Source organism: Vipera berus, assembly GCF_964194415.1.
Source record: "Vipera berus genome assembly, chromosome: 14".
Taxonomy (NCBI): domain Eukaryota; kingdom Metazoa; phylum Chordata; class Lepidosauria; order Squamata; family Viperidae; genus Vipera; species Vipera berus.
Window position 1 is genome coordinate 12,881,089 of NC_138217.1, and position 20,701 is coordinate 12,901,789.

Below are 20,701 nucleotides of genomic sequence, written 5' to 3' on the forward strand. Positions count from 1 at the left end.
ACTTCTCCAGCATAAGCTCTTTAGGTTTTGCAGATGCAGGATTAGGCTGGGGAAAAGACAAAACTTCTGAACAGAAAAGCTTCCTGCTCAGTTCTCTCCATAATACGTGATTTCAAAAATTGTGGGGTTTTTTGAGCAATCATGCAGTTTTGCTGACATAAGAGTTTCTGTTTTTCAAACAACAGCTGTGTTTCCAAAATATTTTTCCCGGGCGGGAACTTTAAGGATTACTTTATATTACTAATCGAGTTCGTAATTTATAACTTGGGAGCATCTGAAAAAATAGTGGCACTGAGGGAAAGAACCCCAAAATGAACACCACTTAAAGACTATTTCTTATTATTGCTACTGTATGTCTTCAAGTTCTTCTAAAAACATTTCCAACAGGCATATTTAGTATAAAGTCATCCCAATCTAAAAAATGCTAATAGTTTTCATTATAATCATGAACTTCCAGAGAAAGAATGTAACATGTGACGTAAGATCCCCCCATTCTTTTCAGGAATGATGTGACGTCACATTCTTCCCCCCCCCTTCCCATGGACGCCCTCATAAACCCACCCCTTCGGAAATTTACACCACTTCCTCCCCCTCCAATTCCCACAGAATGGAACCGCCCGATTGTGGCGCTGTCATTGGCCGTCGGGGACAGCCAATGGGAAGGCAGAGAGCTGATGGCTGGGGCGAGAAGCTGCCTCTTTCCTGGTCCCCGCCCCCCGGCTGGCCCCGCCTACCTGCTGTGCACCCCGAAGGGGTAGAAAAACCGGGCTTCGCGCATGCGCGGAATAAGGCGAGTGGCCGTAGCGCGAGAACGCGCAGGCCGGGGGCGCGAGCGGGAGACGGTTGAGCCGTTGGAGGCCCTTCCCCCCGCTTCCGGTCCTGTCCCGGTCGAGACGAAGACAGGAGGAAGCCTCGGAGCGGCCATGAAGGTGAACCAGTGGGGGGAGGGGAAGGAGGGGGAGGAGGGGGGCTAAAAGGGAGGGGGGCTGCGGGGGTTCCCCAAAGGGGAGAGGAATTGGGTCTGGGGGTCTCTGGGCGTCCTGAACGAAGGGGTGGGTCCGAACATCCGGGGCGGGGCTTTAATCCATCAATAATGAACCGGTGTTATTCTGTATTGTGATTACTATTAGTTGTTATTATTGTTTCTCCTGCTGCTCCCCAGAGAGGCTGATGGATTTTAAATTACAGGTCCATGAAATTTGGCTGCCCGTCCCATGCTTGGGTGGGCCAGTTCAAAGTCTATGAGGAAAGAAAAAAGCTGGGGTAAAGGTTAGCTTTGCATTTTTATGTGGGACATATGTACCCATAAATTACATGCACAGAGACTCTTCATCTGATTAAATGGATCTTTAGCTGCAAGCCGGCCTGGCCTGATGGGGGGATGGGTTTGGGATTTTATTGTTTTTTAATATATGTATTTACTGTTTTAGTTTGGGCATTGTATTTAATTCTTTTTAACTTTTGTATTTTTATATATTTGCCCTGTTCACCGCCCTGAGTCCTTCGGGAGAAGGGCGGTATATAAATAAAATTATTATTATTATTATTATTTGCATAAGAATAAACCCTGCTGATGGGACTTCTGTAGCCAGAAAAGGTTAAAGAAAGAATGAGAAAAAAATGTTTCTGGATGTGACCTCCTCCCCATGGTCACTTCCTGCAAGGAAAAAGGAGCAGCTTTTCACAGATCTTGACTTGTCTTCTTATTTACAAGCAGCAGGGCTTTCGCTGCAGTAGCCCCAGACCTAAAGAATCCTATTTGCATGGAAATCCACACGTATTTCTTCCTAGCGTCTCTTTATAAAGACGGATATATTTTTAAAAACAAATCTCCCGGGTGGTAGGAATTAGCTGGGGACTCTATGCTGTCATTGGGTAGTTTTAGGTTTTCAGAAAATACGTGGTTATGGATTGATTCTGGATTCGTATATGGAATCTTTTTGGATATGTCTTGCGGTCTCTGTCCGAAGGTATGGTTGTTAAGGATTTTTGAAAGAAACAGAATCATCTCAAGGAGAATTGAAACAGCAGAGCTGAAACTGGCTGTTTGGTGGTGATCAGCGAGGTTCAGCAGTGGCCTTGAGAGAAATTTGAGCTTTACCGAGGAAATGAAACTGGCTAAAGACAGGAGAGAAGGACCTTGGGGACTAAGCGATAAGGGCAGAGTTCTTAAATTTCCCCCAAATGCTTTTTCAGTCATCCTGACTACACGAAGTTCAAATTGTTCACAATGCTCAAGTGAAGAGTGCAACTAGAAACAGACCGATAAAAAAACAAAACACTAGTTGGGAAAAACTGTTCCGCCAAAGTGCCCGCTTGATCCCAGTATTTCCAGGGTGGGAAATGTTGGACCCCTTTTGGAGGGGGAGACCCAGGTTTTTTGGCACTTTTGATAGCTTCTCCGGGCATGAATGCTGTATCGAAATTGGCACAATTGCATTTTCTTGGTGTTTCTACACTTGATGTTTTGTTGAGGCTTTGCTGTATAAAAACAGCCTGCAGGACAACAGCCACATCCCTAGATAGTTGCTTTCAAGGAATTAGGGTTAGTTTGGGGCATGAATTATGGATAGGATTGTCAGCACAACCCCGAGGCACGCAGAGAGATTCTAATCCTAGCTACCAGTAGTTTGTACTCTGTTGCAACCTTACAGGGTGTGTTTAGGGCATGAGGATTTGGGAGTAATACATTCAGGATGTTCTTCAGAAGAATAGGGGAACTGTGGTTTTTTTTTTCTTTCTCTCCATTAAAATGTTTTGGTTGCTGTGTTTTCTTCTCCAAAGAAACCGCAGGATGATGTAAGTATTTGTGTACATTTTTGGTTAAAACTCCTTGAAAGTCAACAACAACTCGAAGAATCCGAGGAAGATGACCTTATATTTTATTAATTTCTTTATTCCATTCCACTCCAGAAGAACTCTGGGTGGCTGACAATATAGCAAGCAGAAATAAAAATACGTAAGATAAACAGGAATACAATAAGGAGGAGCAAAAATGAGCTTAAAAAAATAAAATAAGAAAACAAGGAGGCAAAGCCAAGGGATGTGAACTGCAATCCTGGTTGTGGGGATTTTAGCCTCTTTTGGCGTCAACAGTTATCTAAAGCTGGATTGATTATCAAACAGGCTGATCCTTGAAACAGATGGCACCTGCGTCCTGGGACTGTTAAATCTTCAGTTACTGTCCTGCTGCCTCATTTTCTGTTTTGCCTTCAGTGTAAATTCCAGGGCTGCTGTAGTTTTCCTAGGAGGCCAGTCCCTTTCTGAAAAGTCTTCCGAGGAAGCTCTGCCAGCCTGCTTGGATGGGGAATATTGCAGCTGTAGAGCTGGTCGCTTGCTCGGAATCTCCTTGGACTCTCTCCTTTATTTCCCTACTTTGGCTCAATGATTTGTGACAGATGGGAGAAGAAAATGACAGGTGTGGCAGAGTCTGAGTGGGTTGAGGTGGGAAAGACCGAGCTCCCTTAACGAAAAGAGGTACGGACTCCTGGAACAGGACAGCCGCATCTGTTGGAGATGCCCTTCTCCGCTGTAGAAAAAGATTGGGTGTCTGTTGTCGTCATTCCGTAGCCTAGACTTGGAAACTGCTTGCACACCACTGGATGCGATCGCCGTAACTGGATCTCCTCTTCCGAAATTCTTCGTGCAAAAGGGGAGCGTCCTGCAATTTCAATTGTGGACGGAGAAGGGGGTGGGAATCCAGATCTCTCTGTTGGGTGGTATTGTGGGTCTTCCTTCTCCATTGCTTCAGGTGTTAAAGAGATTGTGGGCTTTCAGCCTGGGAAAGCGCTCAGACTCCAGAGGCTGAACTTGCTTCTGCTGCTTTCTTCCAGGCAGGGGCGACCTCCATGTGGGCTTCCTGCTGCGGGTTGCTGAATGAGGTCATGGGGACAGGAGCGGTTCGTGGCCAGCAGCCCGGATTCGGGAGCGGAGCAAACCCCTTTCGGTTTGCACCAAGCACGGACTTCACCGTCTATTCCTCGGCAGCAGCAACGGGAGCGAGCCCCGCGGTCTGCAAATCTTGTGGCCTTTCCTTCTCCGTATTCAGGAAAAAGGTGAGGGTCTCAGGTACGGAGGGCAGGAGGCTTCCGATAAATCTCCAGGGTTAAACACCGTTCTGCTTGCGGGCTCTCGTTTGTCACGTAGGAGGACAACAAAATGGAGATTGGGACATGCGAAAGCCCTCGTAGCTGGGAGGTGAGAAACACCAACCTCTTGGCTCAATTGTAGCCATAACTCAAGGACGGCCTGTATCAAATAAGATATTCCTCGTTTCCTTTTCCTTCTGCGTGGCGAGGTGTGTGTGACTCCTTTCCCCCGTCTCCCCTCCTCCTCCTCCAGCACGTGTGCTCCGAGTGCAAGAAGGACTTCTGCTCCGTGTGCTCCGTCCTGCAAGACAGCCTCCGCCGGTGCTGCACCTGCCAGTTGCTGCAGGAGACGGCCTTCCAGCGGCCGCAGCTGATCCGTTTGAAAGTCAAGGACCTGCGCCAGTACCTGCTGCTTAGGAACATCCCCACGGACACCTGCCGCGAAAAGGAAGACCTGGTCGACCTCATCCTGTGCCACCACGGCTTGGCCTCCGAGGAGGAGACAGACACTAGCAGCTTGTACTCGACGCAATCGCAGGCTTCCAGCTTTTCGACCCAGCACATTTCTCTGTCTGGATCGGTGTCCACCTCTCAGGGAGACCTCGCCAACCGGCAGGAAAATGTGGGCAATGAAATACAGCTACTGGTAGGTTTATGGAGAAAGAGGGCAGGGGGGTCAGGGAGAGATCTGTCGTGACTCTGCCTCCCCAGCTGGGCCAATGGGCAGCAGGAGCTGCCCTTTCCAGAGGACCAAAACGGAAGGGCTGAGCATGCAGTGACGCTTCTTGTGCATTTAGGGGCCAAGCGAGAGACTCTCGGCAGATCGGGGGGCAGAGGAAGACCAGGCAGCACAAGAAGTAAGGAATGAAGCACCTCGTGACATTTGACCAAAGCGTTTACTCCCTTCTCAGTTTAAGGCAGAAATGTGCAACCTCAGGCAATTTGAGGCCTGTGGACTTCAATTCCCAGGATTCCCCAGCCAGCATGGAATCCTCCCCAGCCTGGAATTCTGGGAGTCTCAAAGGTTCTGAGGTTGGACACCCCTGGTTTAAAGGCAAATCAAACGATATTTCAAAATATAATCGGGTGCCTGCCCTAGAGAGAGCAATGGATCTTTTTATTGATTGGGTTGGATCCCCACCGACCTTGAGGAAGGGGGTTGCCAGGAAGTGCCGGCATCACAATCGTGGCCGGCCTCTTGCACTTGCTGGGCGGTGTCTCCCCAAGGTAGATGCCCTTTTGGGGGTGGGGGCAAGGGGATCCCGTGGGTGGGTGGGGGGCTGGCTTTTCATTGTCCCGGCCCAGTTCACAGGATCTGTGGGCTCGTTGCACACAGAGTGTTCTCTCCCTCCTTTGCCCATTCTTTTCAGACTCCGGGCCAGTCCAGGAAGCGTGCCAGGGCCTCGCTGTCCGATATTTCCAGCCTGGATGACGTGGAAGGGCTGACGGTCCGGCAGCTGAAAGAAATCCTGGCTTGTAACTTTGTCAATTATTCGGGATGTTGCGAAAAATGGGAACTGGTAGAAAAAGTTAGCCGCCTCTACAGGGAGAACCAAACGAATCACCGGCTGCGTAAGTCTTCCGGTTTTCTCATTTCCTGTTTGTGGGTTTGCTTGGGGGAGGGAAGGCGCTCTCTCTTTCTGCTTCTCTTCCAAGGCGTCTGAATGCCGAATGACCCGCTTAGTGACGCAAGTCGAGGACCACTCTTTTAATCGTGCAAACCCGACATGTCCCGTGGCGGCTTCTCTAACTGCCTGTTTGCTCCTTGGCAGAAGGAGAGAAGCCTCCGCTGACCGACGAGGATGACAACCTTTGCCGGATCTGCATGGACGCGGTGATCGATTGCGTGCTGCTCGAATGCGGCCACATGGTCGCCTGCACCAAATGTGGGAAGCGCATGAGCGAGTGTCCAATCTGCCGCCAGTTTGTGGTCCGGGCTGTGCACGTGTTCAAGTCCTGAGCGGCTGGGCCCAGCACCGGAAGCTTCCCGCTGCACACATTTCCTCCCGAGACGGTCACGTGCGAAGGAGGCTCTGGAAAGCCTCGGTTCCAGTTAATTCATAGCATCCTGACCAGGAGCTTAGGAGCTTTGACCGATTGTATTTCTGCTTTGCAAGTCAGATGCCTCTTAAAGATAGAGCTGTGTGAACTGGATTTCTTTTCCTTTTCATTTTTTTTTAAAGAAAAAAAAGGCAGACTCGAGTAGAGTCGAACTTGAAGTCGAACTTCAGATTGTTCTCTTCTGAAAAACAGCCCAAGAGCCGCGAAGGAGCACGTGTTTAACTTCCTCAGCAACGGGATGGAGCAGTCTTCTCCGGGGCATTTCTTGCCCTGGGGGGTGGGGGGATTTTGTGGGTGGGCTGGCAGACCAGTTCTTGTGCCAATCATCCAGAGTGTCAGCCCACGCATATCTGGTGATCTACAGTAGCCTTAATGGGAAGAGTTAAAAGCTGCCTTTTGGAGTCTGCATCAGAAGACAGCGTGCCAGTGAGCCAGTTTATATTTCCCTTCCCAGATCCTAGGAATGTCCTCGGATTCAGAACAGGCAAATCAGGTAGTTCTGTTTAACATTCTCATTTGAGAAGGTTTACCAGGAATTATCACACATGTACGGCTTCCCCCGTCACCGAAAGCAATGCTGGGTGGCGTGCAACAATCGGCAAAACAACATACGCATTAAAAAATGTTTAAAAAGCACAGTAAAAATTTTAAAATATACAAATCACATGGAGACAGTACAAGAACCAACTGCAATGGCGCCATCTAAGAATGTCTAGTTCCCTGGGATCCCCAGAGTTGGTGACAGCCAGGTCTTTTGGGTGGGGAGGCTTCTGGAATGATAATAGTGATAGAGTTAACGTTAAGGGGGGGCATTGGTCCTTAGGACAGGTGTTAGGATCGAGAAGGATTTGGATGGACTGCGTACCTAGAGGAATAACCCCAACCTCTCCTGAAACTGGGCCAGTCTAGTGGGGTCCAGCCTCCCTGCAGTGGATGGAGGCACCAAAGAGTCTCCTGGTCATCAGGGCAGGATCTGAGCCTACTGTAGTGCCCCTGCACCCAGCCAGACCCCTAACTTCCAAACCCCAAGGTCCTCGGAGGTATAAACGTTCAGGAAGGAACCAGGTAATAAAGGAGTCCGGCCTTGGCTGGTGGGGGTGGGGGGAGGGAAGGGAAAGGAGCCAGGTCCAAGAGCAAACAATTGCAATCTTGGCTTATTTAACCCTGCTGCTTTGGGGGTCCTGAAAGGTCATCAGTTCTGCCACCATCTTTCCTGTTCAGCAGCACTTACTGCAGTAGCTGCCCAAAGGTTTCTTAAGAGATTTGCAGCCCCAGAATAGCTGGGGCAAGTGAAAGGTCACCAAAAGGTGCACTGGGGTCACGCAATAATCCTTGAATGTGCAAGAGTGTCTGGAAAGCAGAGGCATTTTGGAGCTCAGGAGGCCCCCCCCCCCCAGTATGCATTTCAGGGTTTGTAGAAAGGCTGTGAAAATTGGGAGAGGTCCTGACTTTGGAGAAGCCTGCTATCTCTTTGGCGTCCACCTAAAGTAACTTTTTGAATCTCGAAGTTGAGCCTTTTTTTTCAGAAGGGAGCAAGACATCATGGCTTTGTTTTTGGAAAACAGGAGGAAGACGCTGTAGAAAAGTGTGTTTTTTGGGGTACATGCATAATCGAGAATGTAGCATATCCATAACATTCTGAGTAACGGCTGGCTTAATAAAACGTTTCATTAATTGGCTTTTGGTCTGTTTTTCTCTGCCTCCTTGCTGCGAAAAAGCCCAGACGAAAGAGCGCTGCAGAGCCGAGACACTTTTATTTTTCCCTGTGGCAGTATTAAATCTCTAGGCTTGATAGCTTCACCCGAAGGGTTTGTGACTTGGGAGATGCTGGTGAAAAGGGAAAAACACACCACCAGGTAAGCAAAGGAGGATCTTCTATTAAATGTTTTTACTTTCCCCAAGGGACAAAGCAACTGGATTCCCCTGGATCACAAATGCCATTCACGAAGAACAACTGAACGTGGAATCTCTTTACTGTCCGGGTTTGCTCTTGGAAAACAACTTGGGGGGGGGGGGTTGAAGCCAGGGGGCTTTTCCAGGAAATCTTACAAAGGTTCAACATGTATAATACAAACATGAGCAGTTTGCCCACCTAGCCTCTTATTTTTGTACAATCATACAAATTTCAACAGAGGTAAAAATACATGAGGAAGGAAATCAATCGGAGACCACTTTACAACAATGGCACTTAAATGTACTGTATGTTGAATTCCCACCCACCCACCCTTAAAAAAAGTTAACCAAGTTAAATTATAATTCTTTTTTTAAAAAACCAGAACTCCTTAACTTGCAGATGGGTTTGAAAGTCCCAATATCTTAATGCTTTTCCAGGATACTAGCTGTAACTGAAAAGCTTTCAAAATGGACTTTATACGGGGAGAATTTAGTAACACTTTCATCCTTCATCTGTACACCTCTTTTCCACAACATGCTTTACTGTGTTGCTAGAGTATACAAAGCGGTATACAAAACATGCTATTCCCCCCACAATCATAAAGTATGCCCCTATTTTCCCCCCTCTACCCCTTCAAAAGTGGGGAATATCCATTCGCTCGGTCGTGTGTCTTTTCCGAAGTCTGCTCCCCTCGCTCCAGAAACATTTGGCAACGCGAAACCCAAGTCAAAACGCCGGAAATGCATTCGAGAACTTTGCATAAATAACTTTTTAAAGGGATTTGTACAAAAATAGTTTTGCATAAGGTCAAGATATAAGGGGGGGGGGGAGGAAAAAACAAACCAGTCCCGAAGGCAAGAAGATGCGATGCAGTGGGACGGCCCGCCTTCAGAAACCAGGGCAGAACGAGTGTTTCGCTTCGGAGGCCTGCAGAAAGTCTTACCAAATGGACAAGGCGCTCCGGCCGCTGTTCTGAGTCGGCGGGTCCGTTTATCATTCTCCACACGTAAAAATCCCAGGAAAAAACATCGACGCCCCCCCACCCCCCAGAGCGCCAGACTGCTAACCTGGCTGCCGTACATTCCCGCGCAGTCTGGTCTGTTCGCACGACCAGGGGGTTGTGTGGGCGGGGGAAATGCCCCTGCGACTTCCTCTGGGTCCTTTTTCCCCCACCCTCCTGCTTCTTCGCCTCCCTTGAACGACGACGTGTCCTTGTCGATACTAGCTCAGCTTCTTGAGCAGCTTCTCTTCGGCCTGGCTGAACTGGACGCTCACCGACATCTCGGCGATGAAGCGCTCGCAGCCTTCCCGGCTGACCTGCTTGCAGTAACGCAGGTCGATGTGGCAGATGCTCCCGCAGCGCTTGAAGTACGACAGGCACTGATCCGTCACCCTGTTGCAGTCTGGAAGCACAAAGAGAGGAGGAGGGACTTCAAGGAACCACGTCGGCTGCTCCTCGGCTTACGACGCTTCGTTCGAAGTTACGGCAGCACAGGAAAACAAAGGGACTTATGACCGTCTTCCACACTTACGACCACTGCAGCATCCCCACGGCCATGGGATCAAAATTCAGGCTCTTGGCAACTGACTCACATTTATGACGGTCGTAGTGTCCCGGCGTCACATCATCCCCGTTTGCGACCTTCTGACAAGGAAAGCCAACGGGGAAGACGGGTCCGCTTATCAACCGTGTTACTAAATTAACAGCTGCAGTGATTTGCTTAGCAAATGTGGCAAGGAAGATTGTAAAGTGGTTGTAAGTCCCTTCTTTCCACTGTCGTTCGTTGTTTAGTGAATGTCACTAAACGAATGGTTGTAAGTCGAGGACTTCCTGTATTAAAAGAATTATGCCAGGTTCACGGCAGCATTAATCATAAAGCGGCTGCTTCTACAGCTCTTTCCATGCCCACCTTCACCAATCCAGCAGGATTCTCTTCGGGGACCATTTAAGATTGCAGGTGGACCACTAAATCAAGGTTCTTTCCCAGAACTCTACCTGTTGAATCTCTCCCCACCTACCTTTCAAAATAACCTCACTTAGGGAGTCTCGCGTGGTGGTCCCCACCGCCGTTAGCAAGTTGATGGACTGGTCAGTCACGTGATTACAGTAGCTGAGGTTGAGTCTGGACAGGAGAGGCATGTGCCGGATAATCAGGCGCAGAGAAGCGTCCGTGATGTCCAAGCCGGACAGGCGCAGATCTGTGATGTTGCGTAGTTTGCTTCGGTTGTCAATCTGGCCTGCGCAAGCAACGAAAAGGCAGCAAAGTCTGTTGTTATTTCATCGGCAGAGGCTGTGATTCAACAGGCTCGGCCACGCCTGGAGGGACATCCACCCCTCCCACACACACACCAAAATGCGAGACTTTTCAAGCTTCTAGGCTTACATTGGGCATTTTTATTTACCAGAGGTTGTCAAAGGAAATGCCTTTTCTATAAAAAACATACTGGAGGAGAAGAAAAATGAAAAAGGGTTTGCTCGTAAGTTAACCATCTTACCCCATCCTTTGAAGCAGCTGGAGAATTCATCCAGTCTTTTTTCAAACTGGGCATGGCTGGCTGGGGAATTTTGGGAGTTGAAATCCACAACTCTTAAAACGGCCAACTTTGAAAAACACTAGCCCATCTAGCCTAACCTCCTGTGAACAGGATAATTTATACCCTTTTTTATTTTTTAAAGATTCTATTCTACCCATTTTCTCTGCCCCACTCCCGAGGCCATCACAAGACCCCAAACATGGGAAAATTGATTGTTATACTCCGGGATTCTCTCCCAGTCTTGCTGCAGGAGCCAAAAAAAAAATATGGAGATAGGCACCTGGCCGGTTGTCAGTTGGCGGTGACAAAAGGTCTCGCATCTGAGCATCCTTTAGGCCTTCCACCCACTGGCTGTCCAGAGTCCGAAGAAGGGGACAGCTGGAGCTGCAGAGTGCGGAGACGGCGACCCAGGAGCATCCAGCCAAAAGCAGATCCCGGAGACCTACGGAGAGGGAAGAACGTAACCTTAATTGCACGACAATCCCGCTCCATATCCCCCTCCACTGCCTCATGGGCTAAGGCAGGAATCGCCAAGGTCAGGGCTAGGCAACCTCGGCTCTTTTATGACTCGTGGACTTCAACTCCCAGAATTCCTGAGCCAGCTCCTGGTTCAGCTCCTTGCTCAGCTTGGCTGGCTGGCTTGCTCAGCTTGGCTGGCTCAGGAATTCTGGGAGTTGAAGTCCACGAGTCATAAAAGAGCCGAGGTTGCCTAGCCCTGGCCAAGGTGGACCCTACCTGGAAGGCGGGTGATAAGCCAGCTCAGCTGCTTTTTCGATATGTTTGTCCAGCTCAGATCTAGCGTGACCGGCTGCCTTCTGATGATCCCGCTCAGCATCAGAGGAGTGATGGATTTACAATGGTTGAGGTCTATTTTGGTCCACAGTCTTTTATCACAGCACCTGGAGGAGAGGGGACAGGCCTATCTTGGGAAAATGCCAGGCTTGAAATGCAGGTAGTCCCCCGACTTACCACCAGAATTGAGCCCAACGTTTCTGTCGTTAAGTGAGACATTTGTGAAGTGAATTTGCCCCCTTTTATGATTATTCTTGAGATTAGCTTCTAGATTGACCAGAAAACTAAAGCGGATATTTGAAGTCGTAACTGTATTTTGCATTCTATGCACCAAAAAGCATTATTGTCAGCTTCTCTTTCTTTTTTTACCTTTGGCTCTTTTCCACTTTTCCTTCTGATCTTTATTTCCATTTGAATTTTATATTACAATAAACAAAAGCCAAAAAAAAAAAAGGACAACACCCAGCTTTTCCAAGCCCCACTGAATTCTAGCCTCTCTTTATCCCCATCAGAGCCATAGCCATTGCAGTCCTGCCCTCCAGTTCCCAAGGGCCCCCGACACCCCAGCTCAAGCCTGCCCCCCGTTCCTAATGGGGCCCCCCATCCCCCCCCAATCCTTACCACCGATTCCAGGTCCGGCACACCCTCATGCAGACGCAAAGCTCCTTGGGGCTGAGGCAGCCAAAGACGGCCATCCACACTTCCCTCTGCATCACGTGGGCCGCTCCGTCGTCCAGCAGGAGCGAGTCCGGCGGGGGACTGATGGGGGGCGGCCGGACCACGTGCCGCTCCATCTGCATGCACTTGGGGGGCGAGAGGGAAGGAGGGGGGCGGGCGACAGCCCTAGGGCTGCCGCTGCGTAGGCTGGAGAGGAGCTGGGAGCGCAGTTCCCGCGGCGTCCCGTTGAAGCCCTTGGTGAGCGGATGCGGCCGCTCCAGGCCGAGGCCGTGCTTGGGCTCCTCGTTCTCGCTCTCTGGCTCCGACTTGATGGGCGGCTGGTGGTTCTCGTTGGCCAGGCTGTTCTCTGTCTTCTGGATCTCCTGGTTCAGCTCCTTGCTCAGCTCCTTGCTCAGCTCCTTGTTGGGCAGGCGCGCTTTCCGGCGGATCTTGAATTTCTTCTTCTCCCGCGACTCGGCGCCTTCCGAGCTGGGCCCCGCTGTGGGTGAGCTGGAACGCGACTGGTCGCTCTCCTTGGTTTTCGGAGGCTCCTCCGGAAAGGCCTCGCCCGGCTCTTGCTTGAAGCGCCGCAGGGGCTTGAGGGCGGCCACCCGGTCGTCGGGGGTCTTCCAGGAGCGCCTCTGGAAAGGGGGAGGATACCCCAATAGCAAAGGAGAAGGAGAATCCGTCAGTGATGCTGCTAAACCAGCAGGTTGGCGGGTTGGGGACTTCTGGGAATTGGGAGTCCACCCCTCTTGAAGTTCCCACGGTTGAGGAACTCTTCTATACGGGTGGTCCTCGAGTTACGCCCACACGTGAGCCCCAAATTTCTGTCGCTAGGCGAAACACTGGTTAAGTGAGTTTCGCCCCAATCACAGCAGATGTTAAGTCAGTCACACTGTTCTTAATGAAACTGGCTTCCCCGGAAGTCCAATTTTTTTTAGTGCCTTTGTACCTTTGTACGGTCACTAAATGAACTGTTGTAAGTTGAGGACCACCTGCATAATGCCCGGGGGTGGGGGAAACCCATGCCAATGAAGAAATTACCTTTTTCTTGAACAGCTTCTCTTCTTTGCCCAGTTTTAGCTGTGGTCAGAGAGGGAAGGAGGGGAAAGATGGGTTTTATTGATTGGAAGTCGTTCTTCCCGTGCTGGCTGGGGGAATTCTGGATATTAAAGTTTACGAGGCTTAAAAGTTACAGAGGAGGTTGTGGATACGCCACCTTGGACGGCTGCCTTGTTCAGAAACTCACACGCCCGCTGGTCCCTTCCAGGTGGGCTAGAACTGGTGGGGTCAGAACAGCAACCACTGGGCACCAGCAAGCCATGAACCCCGGGGGGGGGGGGGAGGGTGAAAGGCAGAGGGGACGCTGGGGGGTGGGGGGGGGAGTGAAAGTAATGGGAATAATAAGTCTGCCTCCCGGAGACGGTCTTTCGAGGTCATTTCCCTGCCAGAATGCAGCCCCAGCACAGCCTACATTGAGAAAGCATCGGACTGGACGATGGGGGGGGGGGAACCAACAACGGGAAATGCCTAAGGGCGGGGGGAAGGGATTCGGCACCCCAATTTCAGTTCTGGCTTTGCTTTGCTGTCTCCCACTTGACCTTTAGTCAACTCTATGCTTTCTCGACAAGCGGGAGCCCAGGATCGTTCTTGCGTAAAGGTTCAAGCTGAGGCTTAGAAGTTTTAGATTCCTCCCTCTCTGCAAACGGGGGGCTGGAGGAAACGGTACCCGACTGCGGCTTATAGGGAAAGGCCAGGGTTCCTGGGGGTCCCAGCTCCTGATCCCCCTCCTCCACCACGCCTCTTCTACAGAGGCACCTTCTCCTGCCTTCTCTCCGAAAACATCCAAGGGAGGCCCTCTCCCAGTCTTACCCGCTTCCTCATCACCGGCTCTTGAGGCTTCTCGAATTTCCGCTTGCGGCGCAGGTGGGCTTCCTCCGACTTCCTCCTCAAGAGAGGGTCCAGGGGGGGCTTGGGGGGGCGCTCGTCGGACTTCTTGCGGGGCGATTCCTCGCACTCGACTTTCCGCTTGGGGACCTCGGGGACGGATTCCTTGTTCTCCCGGTTCATCTTTTGCTCTTTGAGCAAGGAGCCCGGCAGGTTGGAGGCGTACTTGAACCCAGGACCCCGCTTTTGCTTGTACGCCAGAAAGAGACAAAACACACAAGCAAACTTTATATCTTATGCCTTTTTTTTTCTTGCCCCCCTCCCGGAAAGGGCTACAGAAATCCTGATTCACTAAATTGGGGAGCAACGTCTTGTGCTCTTACACTGCAGGAAGATCTACTGGCAAAGATCCACAAGTTAGTTCAGCTGAGCTTTGTGGCAAACGAAGCAGAATAGAAATAGGGTTGGGATCTCAAAAGAAAAGGTGTGTGTGTGTGTGTGTGTGTGAGGGGGGGATTATTGGTTTTACTCTTTTTATACAGGAAGCCCTTGACCTCCCACCACAACTGAGTCCCAAATTTCCGTTGCTAAGCGAGACACTTGTTAAGTGAGTTTTGCCCCATTTTACGACCTTGTTAAAAGATCTGTGCCCCCCCCCCCTCCAATCGGTAAAAAGTCACAGTTGGAGGCTGACAAAAACTCAGCGGGCAAAATGCACAAAAAAGATTTTTTGTTTCCTTTTCCAGGCAACCAAATCATTGCTGTAAAACTCACTTTCCCCGTTTTTCCAGCGTGGTTGCACTTTGGACATTCCCAGCAGTTCGGAAGCTCCTCGTTCACCACGCCATCCGATTCCCGGACCTGGGGGAGAGAGAGAGAGAGAGAGAGAGAGAGATGGGTAGAAAGAGAAAAAGAAAAGGCCATCACATTTAAAAACTGCCCCTCCCCCTCCCAGAAAGACCCTGGGCGGCGTAGAAATCAATTGCAGGTCGTCCTCAACAGCCGTTCACTCAGAGACCGTTCAAAGTCACGGTAGCACTAAAAAAAGTGACGTGACTTCTATTCACGCTTACGACCACTGCAGCATCCCTGTGCTGACATGATCCAAATTCGGACAAACCAGCAACTGACTCATAAATTAGGGCGGTTGCCGTGTCACGGGGTCATCTGATCCCCTTTCGTGACCTTCCGGCAAGCAAATGTCTTGCTTAGCAACAGGTATCTCAGGCTGAGTTGTGTCATAAGTTGAGGACAACCTGTAATTCCCAACTCCCCAAAGCCCCATCCATACCTTGAGGCACCCCGGGTGGATGATTTCGTTGCAGATTGAGCACTCCATAAGCATCAGATTAAATTTGCTCTCTTCTTCCTCCACCGTGTCTTCCTTGCCAGCTTCTCCACACACCAAGCACACAGCCGTGTGAGGCAACACCGGCTACAAAGGCGGGAATAAAGGACCGATCAGGGGATCCGAAACGGCCAGAAAAGCTATTGGAGCAGACAATGCCTCTGCCCGATCGCCCGGAGCAGGGGTCTCCAAGATTGGCAACTCTATAGAGCCGTGGACTTCAACTCCCAGAATTCCCCAGCCAGCTCACAAACCAGCATGGCTGGCCGAGGAATTCTGGGAGTTGAAGTGGGCCCCAATTTCCCACCCCAGCGACGGTGCTTACCGCGATGCACTGCCTCATAATGCAGGACTGTTTCATCCGTCCAGGCCCCCCAAACTTCTTCATGTCCTTGCAGAAGTGACATTCGCCGCACTCTGTCCTCAAGCAGGCCTCGCACTTGCGACATCGCGTCCTTCTCCGGCGCGCGCCTGCAGTCGTCCGATTCGCTGCGAGCTTCACAGCCGAGGAAGGGCCCAGCTTCCCCTTGGGGCGCCCAACGGTCCGGTTCTGGGAAAGAAAGAGAGGCGGTGGGATTTTTAAAGGGTGACCACCTGCCATCCTGGTGGCTGTAGTGAAGCTGGTCCCGAGAACTGCAAGGCTGATACCCTTGTAGGGGCAAAGCGGACGTTACGGCTTACGATGAACTTTGGTTTACAAGTTCCTCTTTCTGCAAACCAAAGTAGCAGCTTTTCTGAGTGGGGATGGTCCGGTAAACCACAAAATGCGATTAAAGAGATGCAGGCAACGGAGGCTGGTGAACAATAGAGTTTTTCGGCCTCGCCGTTGTACGAACTTAGCCAGATGGGCCCAGGTCTAATACTACGCAAGATGCAGGCCAAGTAGCCGTAAAGAATTCGTAGAGAGTCAGCTTGGAAAGTAATAACACAAAAGGAAGGGTTAAAAACACCTCACAAGTTGATTGTAACAGAGGAGGAAGCCTGTCAGTCAGGACTGTGAGTTCTAATTCCGCCTTAGCCGTGAAAACCGGCTGGCTGGGTGACTTTGGGCCAATCACCAGGAGACAGTGAGTTCTAGTTCCGCCTTAGGGATGAAAGGGGCTTTGGGCCAGCTCCTCCTTCTCAGTCCAGCCCACCTCACAGGGTCGTTGTTGTGGTGGGAAATAGGAGGCGGCAGGAGTTATTTATATAAATAAAGGAGGGATAAAAATAAATAATAATAGTTGCAGAGCTAGAAATGATTCTTCAATTTAGCCGTGATAGGTTTCCTTCAAGTATGATGCTAAGCCGTCCACATTTGGTTATGGCTTGTAATCAATAGTTTATGTGTAGTGGTTTATTCCATGCGTGAGAATTAGGCAAACTGTATAACGTGTGAATGCACCGCTAACCTCCAAGCCATAAATTAACAAACCAAGAAACACGAGGCAAAAAATACAGTTTGTATATTTGATTTCTTATGTTCCTTTTGGAGAAAGGGCCAAATCATGGTGATGGACGTCAGTGAGTTAACACACATCAGAAAACTTCCATTCGTGTAAAATCTTTGTGTTTTAGCAGATTGAGAATTTTTATAATCCTTTCTAAAAACTAATGTTTGGTTTTGCTTTCTCTGTTGTTTCCATTTTTCTATGCTGTTTGGTATGTTGTGAATCACCCAGAATTGTCTGGAGTTGGGTGTCATCAAATTGAACAAATAAGTAAAATAAATATAACTGGAAGATTAGCCTGGAAATTTCATCTATGGATCAGGTGCAGAAAACCAATAGTAAGAAATTACTGAGGGCCACTTATGACTTCTAAGATTCTTTCATTGGATCCTTTGATGGATTCCCAGTTCTAAGCCAAGACACCAAAGGGATCAATTAAAAATCTTTGATAAGGCCCAATATTAACTACAGAACTGAGATTGGGTTCATGTTCAGCTTTTAATTTAAAACAATGACCAAAACAAATAATTCTTTTCTTAAAAAATACATTCTAGTAACTACAGAAATTTCCCTTCCAAGCATGCTCACCTAAGGTGGAACCCTAAATTAGATCCACCTTATTTATTTTTAAAAAATTAATTTCTACAGCCACACAACTCAACCCAGGTGATTCCAGGTGGCAAACAATTCTAAAACAATTAAAACATTTTTTAAAAGCTATGTTCATTTTTTAAAAAAATAATTAATTAATACTGTTTGGTATTTTTAACCCAACCACAAATGTAATAAACCTACAAGACTAAGTATAAATAACCCAATTCATTGCCCTGACAAATGTTAAAAGGCAGAATAAGGAAATATAGAGAAGGAATATTACAAAAGAGTCATCACAGAGGTCCAACAGCAAATTAAAGAATTAAGAAATATATTTTCAGTTGGATACTGTAAACAAATCTGTGATAGATCTAGAGGGCCAGGTAAAAAATTACACCTTAGTTCTGAGTGAATCAGGGTAAAGGTTTTGTTTTTTTTAAAAAAAGGTTGCTTTTAAGATGTCCCAGGCATCAATTCCCTATCTTGATAGGATTAAGTCTTCCATGGTGTGTGTGTATGAGAGAGAAGGGAGACAATTGGAAGGAAACTGTCACACACACCACAAGCACAAGGCACACCTCCGTTCACTCCTAGCTGAAGGTATTTCACAGATCTCCAAAGCACCTCCAAGAACTAACTTCCTTCCCCCTCTGATTAAAGGAAAAAACGAGGTTGTTTTGGTTAAAAATCTCCTGCAAAGTAAAGTCAAAGCAGCATTTTTCTTTGAAAATAAAACAAAAAACTATAGTGCAGTAGGCTTGGGAAACCCCCCCCCCTTTACCCTCTCCCCCTCCCTCTCTTTCTCCCCTTTCTTCTCTTCCTATTTTTCCTTCCTTCCTTCCTTCCTTCCTTCCTTCCTTCCTTCCCTCCCTCTCTTTCTCTCCTCCCTTCATCCCTCCCCCCCTTCTCCCCTTCCTTCCTTCCCTCCCTTCCCCTTTCTCTCCCCCCTCCGTCCCTCCCCCCTTTCCTTCCTTCCTTCCTTCCTTCCTTCCTTCCTTCCTTCCTTCCTTCCTTCCTTCCTTCCTTCCTTCCTTCCTTCCTGCCCATAGACTCTGCTGGGCCCAGACCTCCAGCCCCAAGAAGGGAGAAGAGGGCAGTCCAGGCTGGATGGTGGCTTTGGAAGGTCTTCTCCCCCCACACCCCACTTCCTTGGCCTGTGCCCCCCATGGAGAGAGGTCCCCCCCTCCTGCCTTCTTGCAACCCCCAGCAAAGCAGAAGAGGCGCCTGGTGCAAACTTTGCCTGCCAGGAAAAAATACAGGCAGACCCACCCACCGCCATGCATGCAAGCAAGCTTGCACACCCACCCAGACATGCAGCCCGTGCACACACACAGAAACACACACGCACACATGAGGACCCCACCTGGTCCTGCTCCGAGTCGTAGTCTTCCTCATCAGGGCTGGCGGACATGGCCATGTCTCACGGGGAGCCCAGCAGGGGCCGGGCTGGCATGGCTGGCAGTGGGGCTCTAACCCGGCTGTCCGGCCCTGGTGGCGCTCCTGGCCTCTCCTTACCCCCAGTGGGAGGAGGAGGAAGAAGAGGAAGAGCGGAGAAGGCCCTCATCCATATGCATGAGCGCCCCAGGAGCCAGGAAGAGGCTGAGCTTCCTCGGCTGCCAATGGCAAGCTAAAGCAGAGTGGAACAAAAGACGAGCTCTCCATTGGCTGCCCAGGCGAGGAAGCCAGCCGAGGGGGGAGGAGTGAGGAGGCAGAGGGAGGGTCTTTGCTGGGGGAGGATGCCTGGAGGGTGGGGGGGGAGGGAGGCCTGCCAGACTCATTGGCCTTTGCAAGGCCCTGAAATCCTTGCAAAGGGAGCCCGTTTTGTGTCCAGCCACAAAAGGGCAGTGGAAGCAGCCCTGAGACACGGGGGCTGCAGAAACACCGGCCCTGCCAGGCCCCCGAGGTGCAGGAAACATATATTTTATGTCCTTAAAAATATTAAAATATTTTTGCATGCACGCCAAAAGAATATACTTTGGTTCTCCAGCTTGGGGGGGGGGGATGCCAGGGGCTCTTTTACCCCAGCCCCCAAATCAGCCGTGCAGTAACTCACAATCACCCATCTGGACACGGGACCCTTTGCTAGACCTTGAACCGTGGTTTGGTGGTGCCCCAACCGGGCGCCTGCCTGACCTTAAAGGCACAAGATTTAAAGCGACAGTGGCCCTGAAAGCAACCACCTTTCTCTACGTGGAACAGCAATTCGGGGCAAAACAACGTTGGCTTTACCAGACACGCAAACGCACCAGGAACCGCAGAGGGAGCTCAACAAAACCAAGAGCTGAAATTATGCCAGAAACACACCTTGGAGGAAACTCACTTTTTCTTTATCTTTTCTTTTCTTTTTTTTGGTGGGGGGAGGGGGAAAAAATCTCTTTTCAGGGGGAAAAAACAGTAGCGACTTAAGGATTGAGGCCTGCGACTGCAAGAAACCAGGATGGGCCCAAATCCTACCTTTGCGTTTTTCTTAGGCCAGGATACCACGGGGATTCCAGAAATGGCCAGATTCTGGTCATCCTCTGCGTGTTCCTTCAGGATGTTCTGTTTCCAAAGGAAGGAAAAGGAAATATCAGGGTTTTGCAAGGGCTGATTTCACACAATCGCCTGCAGTTTCAGGCTTCGTTTCGAAATCCCTGGGCTTTACGAACCAGGGGTTGTAAGTTTGCACGTGCGTGGGCCCAACCATGTTGACTTATTCAGTAAACCATGATAAAAAGCCTGTTTTGGCTGCTCGTCCCACGCCAACCAAAGCAAAGTGGTTTAATTGGACCTGGGCTAGGCGTATTGTGTGAATCCGAGTTACAAGGATGCCGGCAAAACTATAAATTCTGGCTTTGGGTAGAGGCTCCCGCATGAAAAGGTGCCCTTGAGGCTTTTCCCCATAAAATGAAGACAATCTTGGCTTGGCTCAGCAAACAAACCACTATTAGATATAAGGGAAAGCAGTGTGTTATTTTATTGGCCATTTTGTCAATGTCCTTCTTAGGTGGCAAAATCAGCAGAATATCCTCAGGGCAAAAATGGAAGACCATTTCGTTTAGTAGCTGTTCGAAGTTACAACAGCAATGGGAAAAGTGACCTACAATCTGGTCCTCGCACTTATGACCGTCCTACCATCCCCACGGTCGTGTGAACAAAATTCGGGACGCTTGGCAACTGCCCTGTCTTTACAGTGTCCCAAGGGGTCACCTGATGGCCATCAGAGACCTTCTCAGCCGGCTTTGGACAAGCCAAGTCAATGGGGGAAGGCCGGTTCGCTTAACGACCGAATGATTCACTTAACATTCGATTTACCACCATGGCAAAAAAAGGTTATAAAATCAGGCTCATTTAGCAACCACCTTGCTTAGCAACAGAAGAAATTCTGCTCCCAGCCAAGGTCATAATTTGAGGAAAATCAGTAGGCACCAAA

At 49.6% G+C, this 20,701-nt stretch overlaps 2 protein-coding genes across 5 annotated transcripts in view; one reads left to right on the forward strand and one right to left on the reverse strand.

Moving 5' to 3' along the window:
* The first annotated feature begins 810 nt into the window (after positions 1-810).
* On the forward strand, positions 811-7,828 carry RNF34 (ring finger protein 34). 2 transcript variants are annotated; one of them, XM_081339103.1, is made up of 7 exons: positions 811-929; positions 3,834-4,055; positions 4,147-4,197; positions 4,342-4,734; positions 4,886-4,945; positions 5,459-5,660; positions 5,861-7,828. In XM_081339103.1, exons 1-7 carry the CDS (start codon positions 924-926, stop codon positions 6,046-6,048), a joined length of 1,122 nt encoding a protein of 373 aa, XP_081195229.1. In that variant the 5' UTR covers positions 811-923; the 3' UTR covers positions 6,049-7,828. The 2 variants fall into 2 exon arrangements, with proteins under 2 accessions (XP_081195229.1, XP_081195230.1); XM_081339104.1 differs by lacking the exon at positions 4,147-4,197.
* Positions 7,829-7,935: 107 nt separating this feature from the next.
* The window catches only part of KDM2B (lysine demethylase 2B), a 35,060-nt gene continuing 22,294 nt past the window's right edge, over positions 7,936-20,701 (reverse strand). For all 3 annotated transcript variants that reach the window (XM_081338898.1, XM_081338900.1, XM_081338899.1), the window contains 11 exons: positions 19,744-19,830; positions 15,591-15,815; positions 15,209-15,352; positions 14,691-14,778; positions 13,903-14,174; positions 13,075-13,113; positions 11,992-12,668; positions 11,314-11,477; positions 10,859-11,020; positions 10,063-10,281; positions 7,936-9,446 (listed from right to left, as the gene is read on the reverse strand). In XM_081338898.1, the coding sequence (XP_081195024.1) occupies positions 9,265-9,446; positions 10,063-10,281; positions 10,859-11,020; positions 11,314-11,477; positions 11,992-12,668; positions 13,075-13,113; positions 13,903-14,174; positions 14,691-14,778; positions 15,209-15,352; positions 15,591-15,815; positions 19,744-19,830 (2,259 nt within the window). In that variant the 3' untranslated portion in view covers positions 7,936-9,264. The remainder of the gene's footprint in view (positions 9,447-10,062; positions 10,282-10,858; positions 11,021-11,313; positions 11,478-11,991; positions 12,669-13,074; positions 13,114-13,902; positions 14,175-14,690; positions 14,779-15,208; positions 15,353-15,590; positions 15,816-19,743; positions 19,831-20,701) is intronic.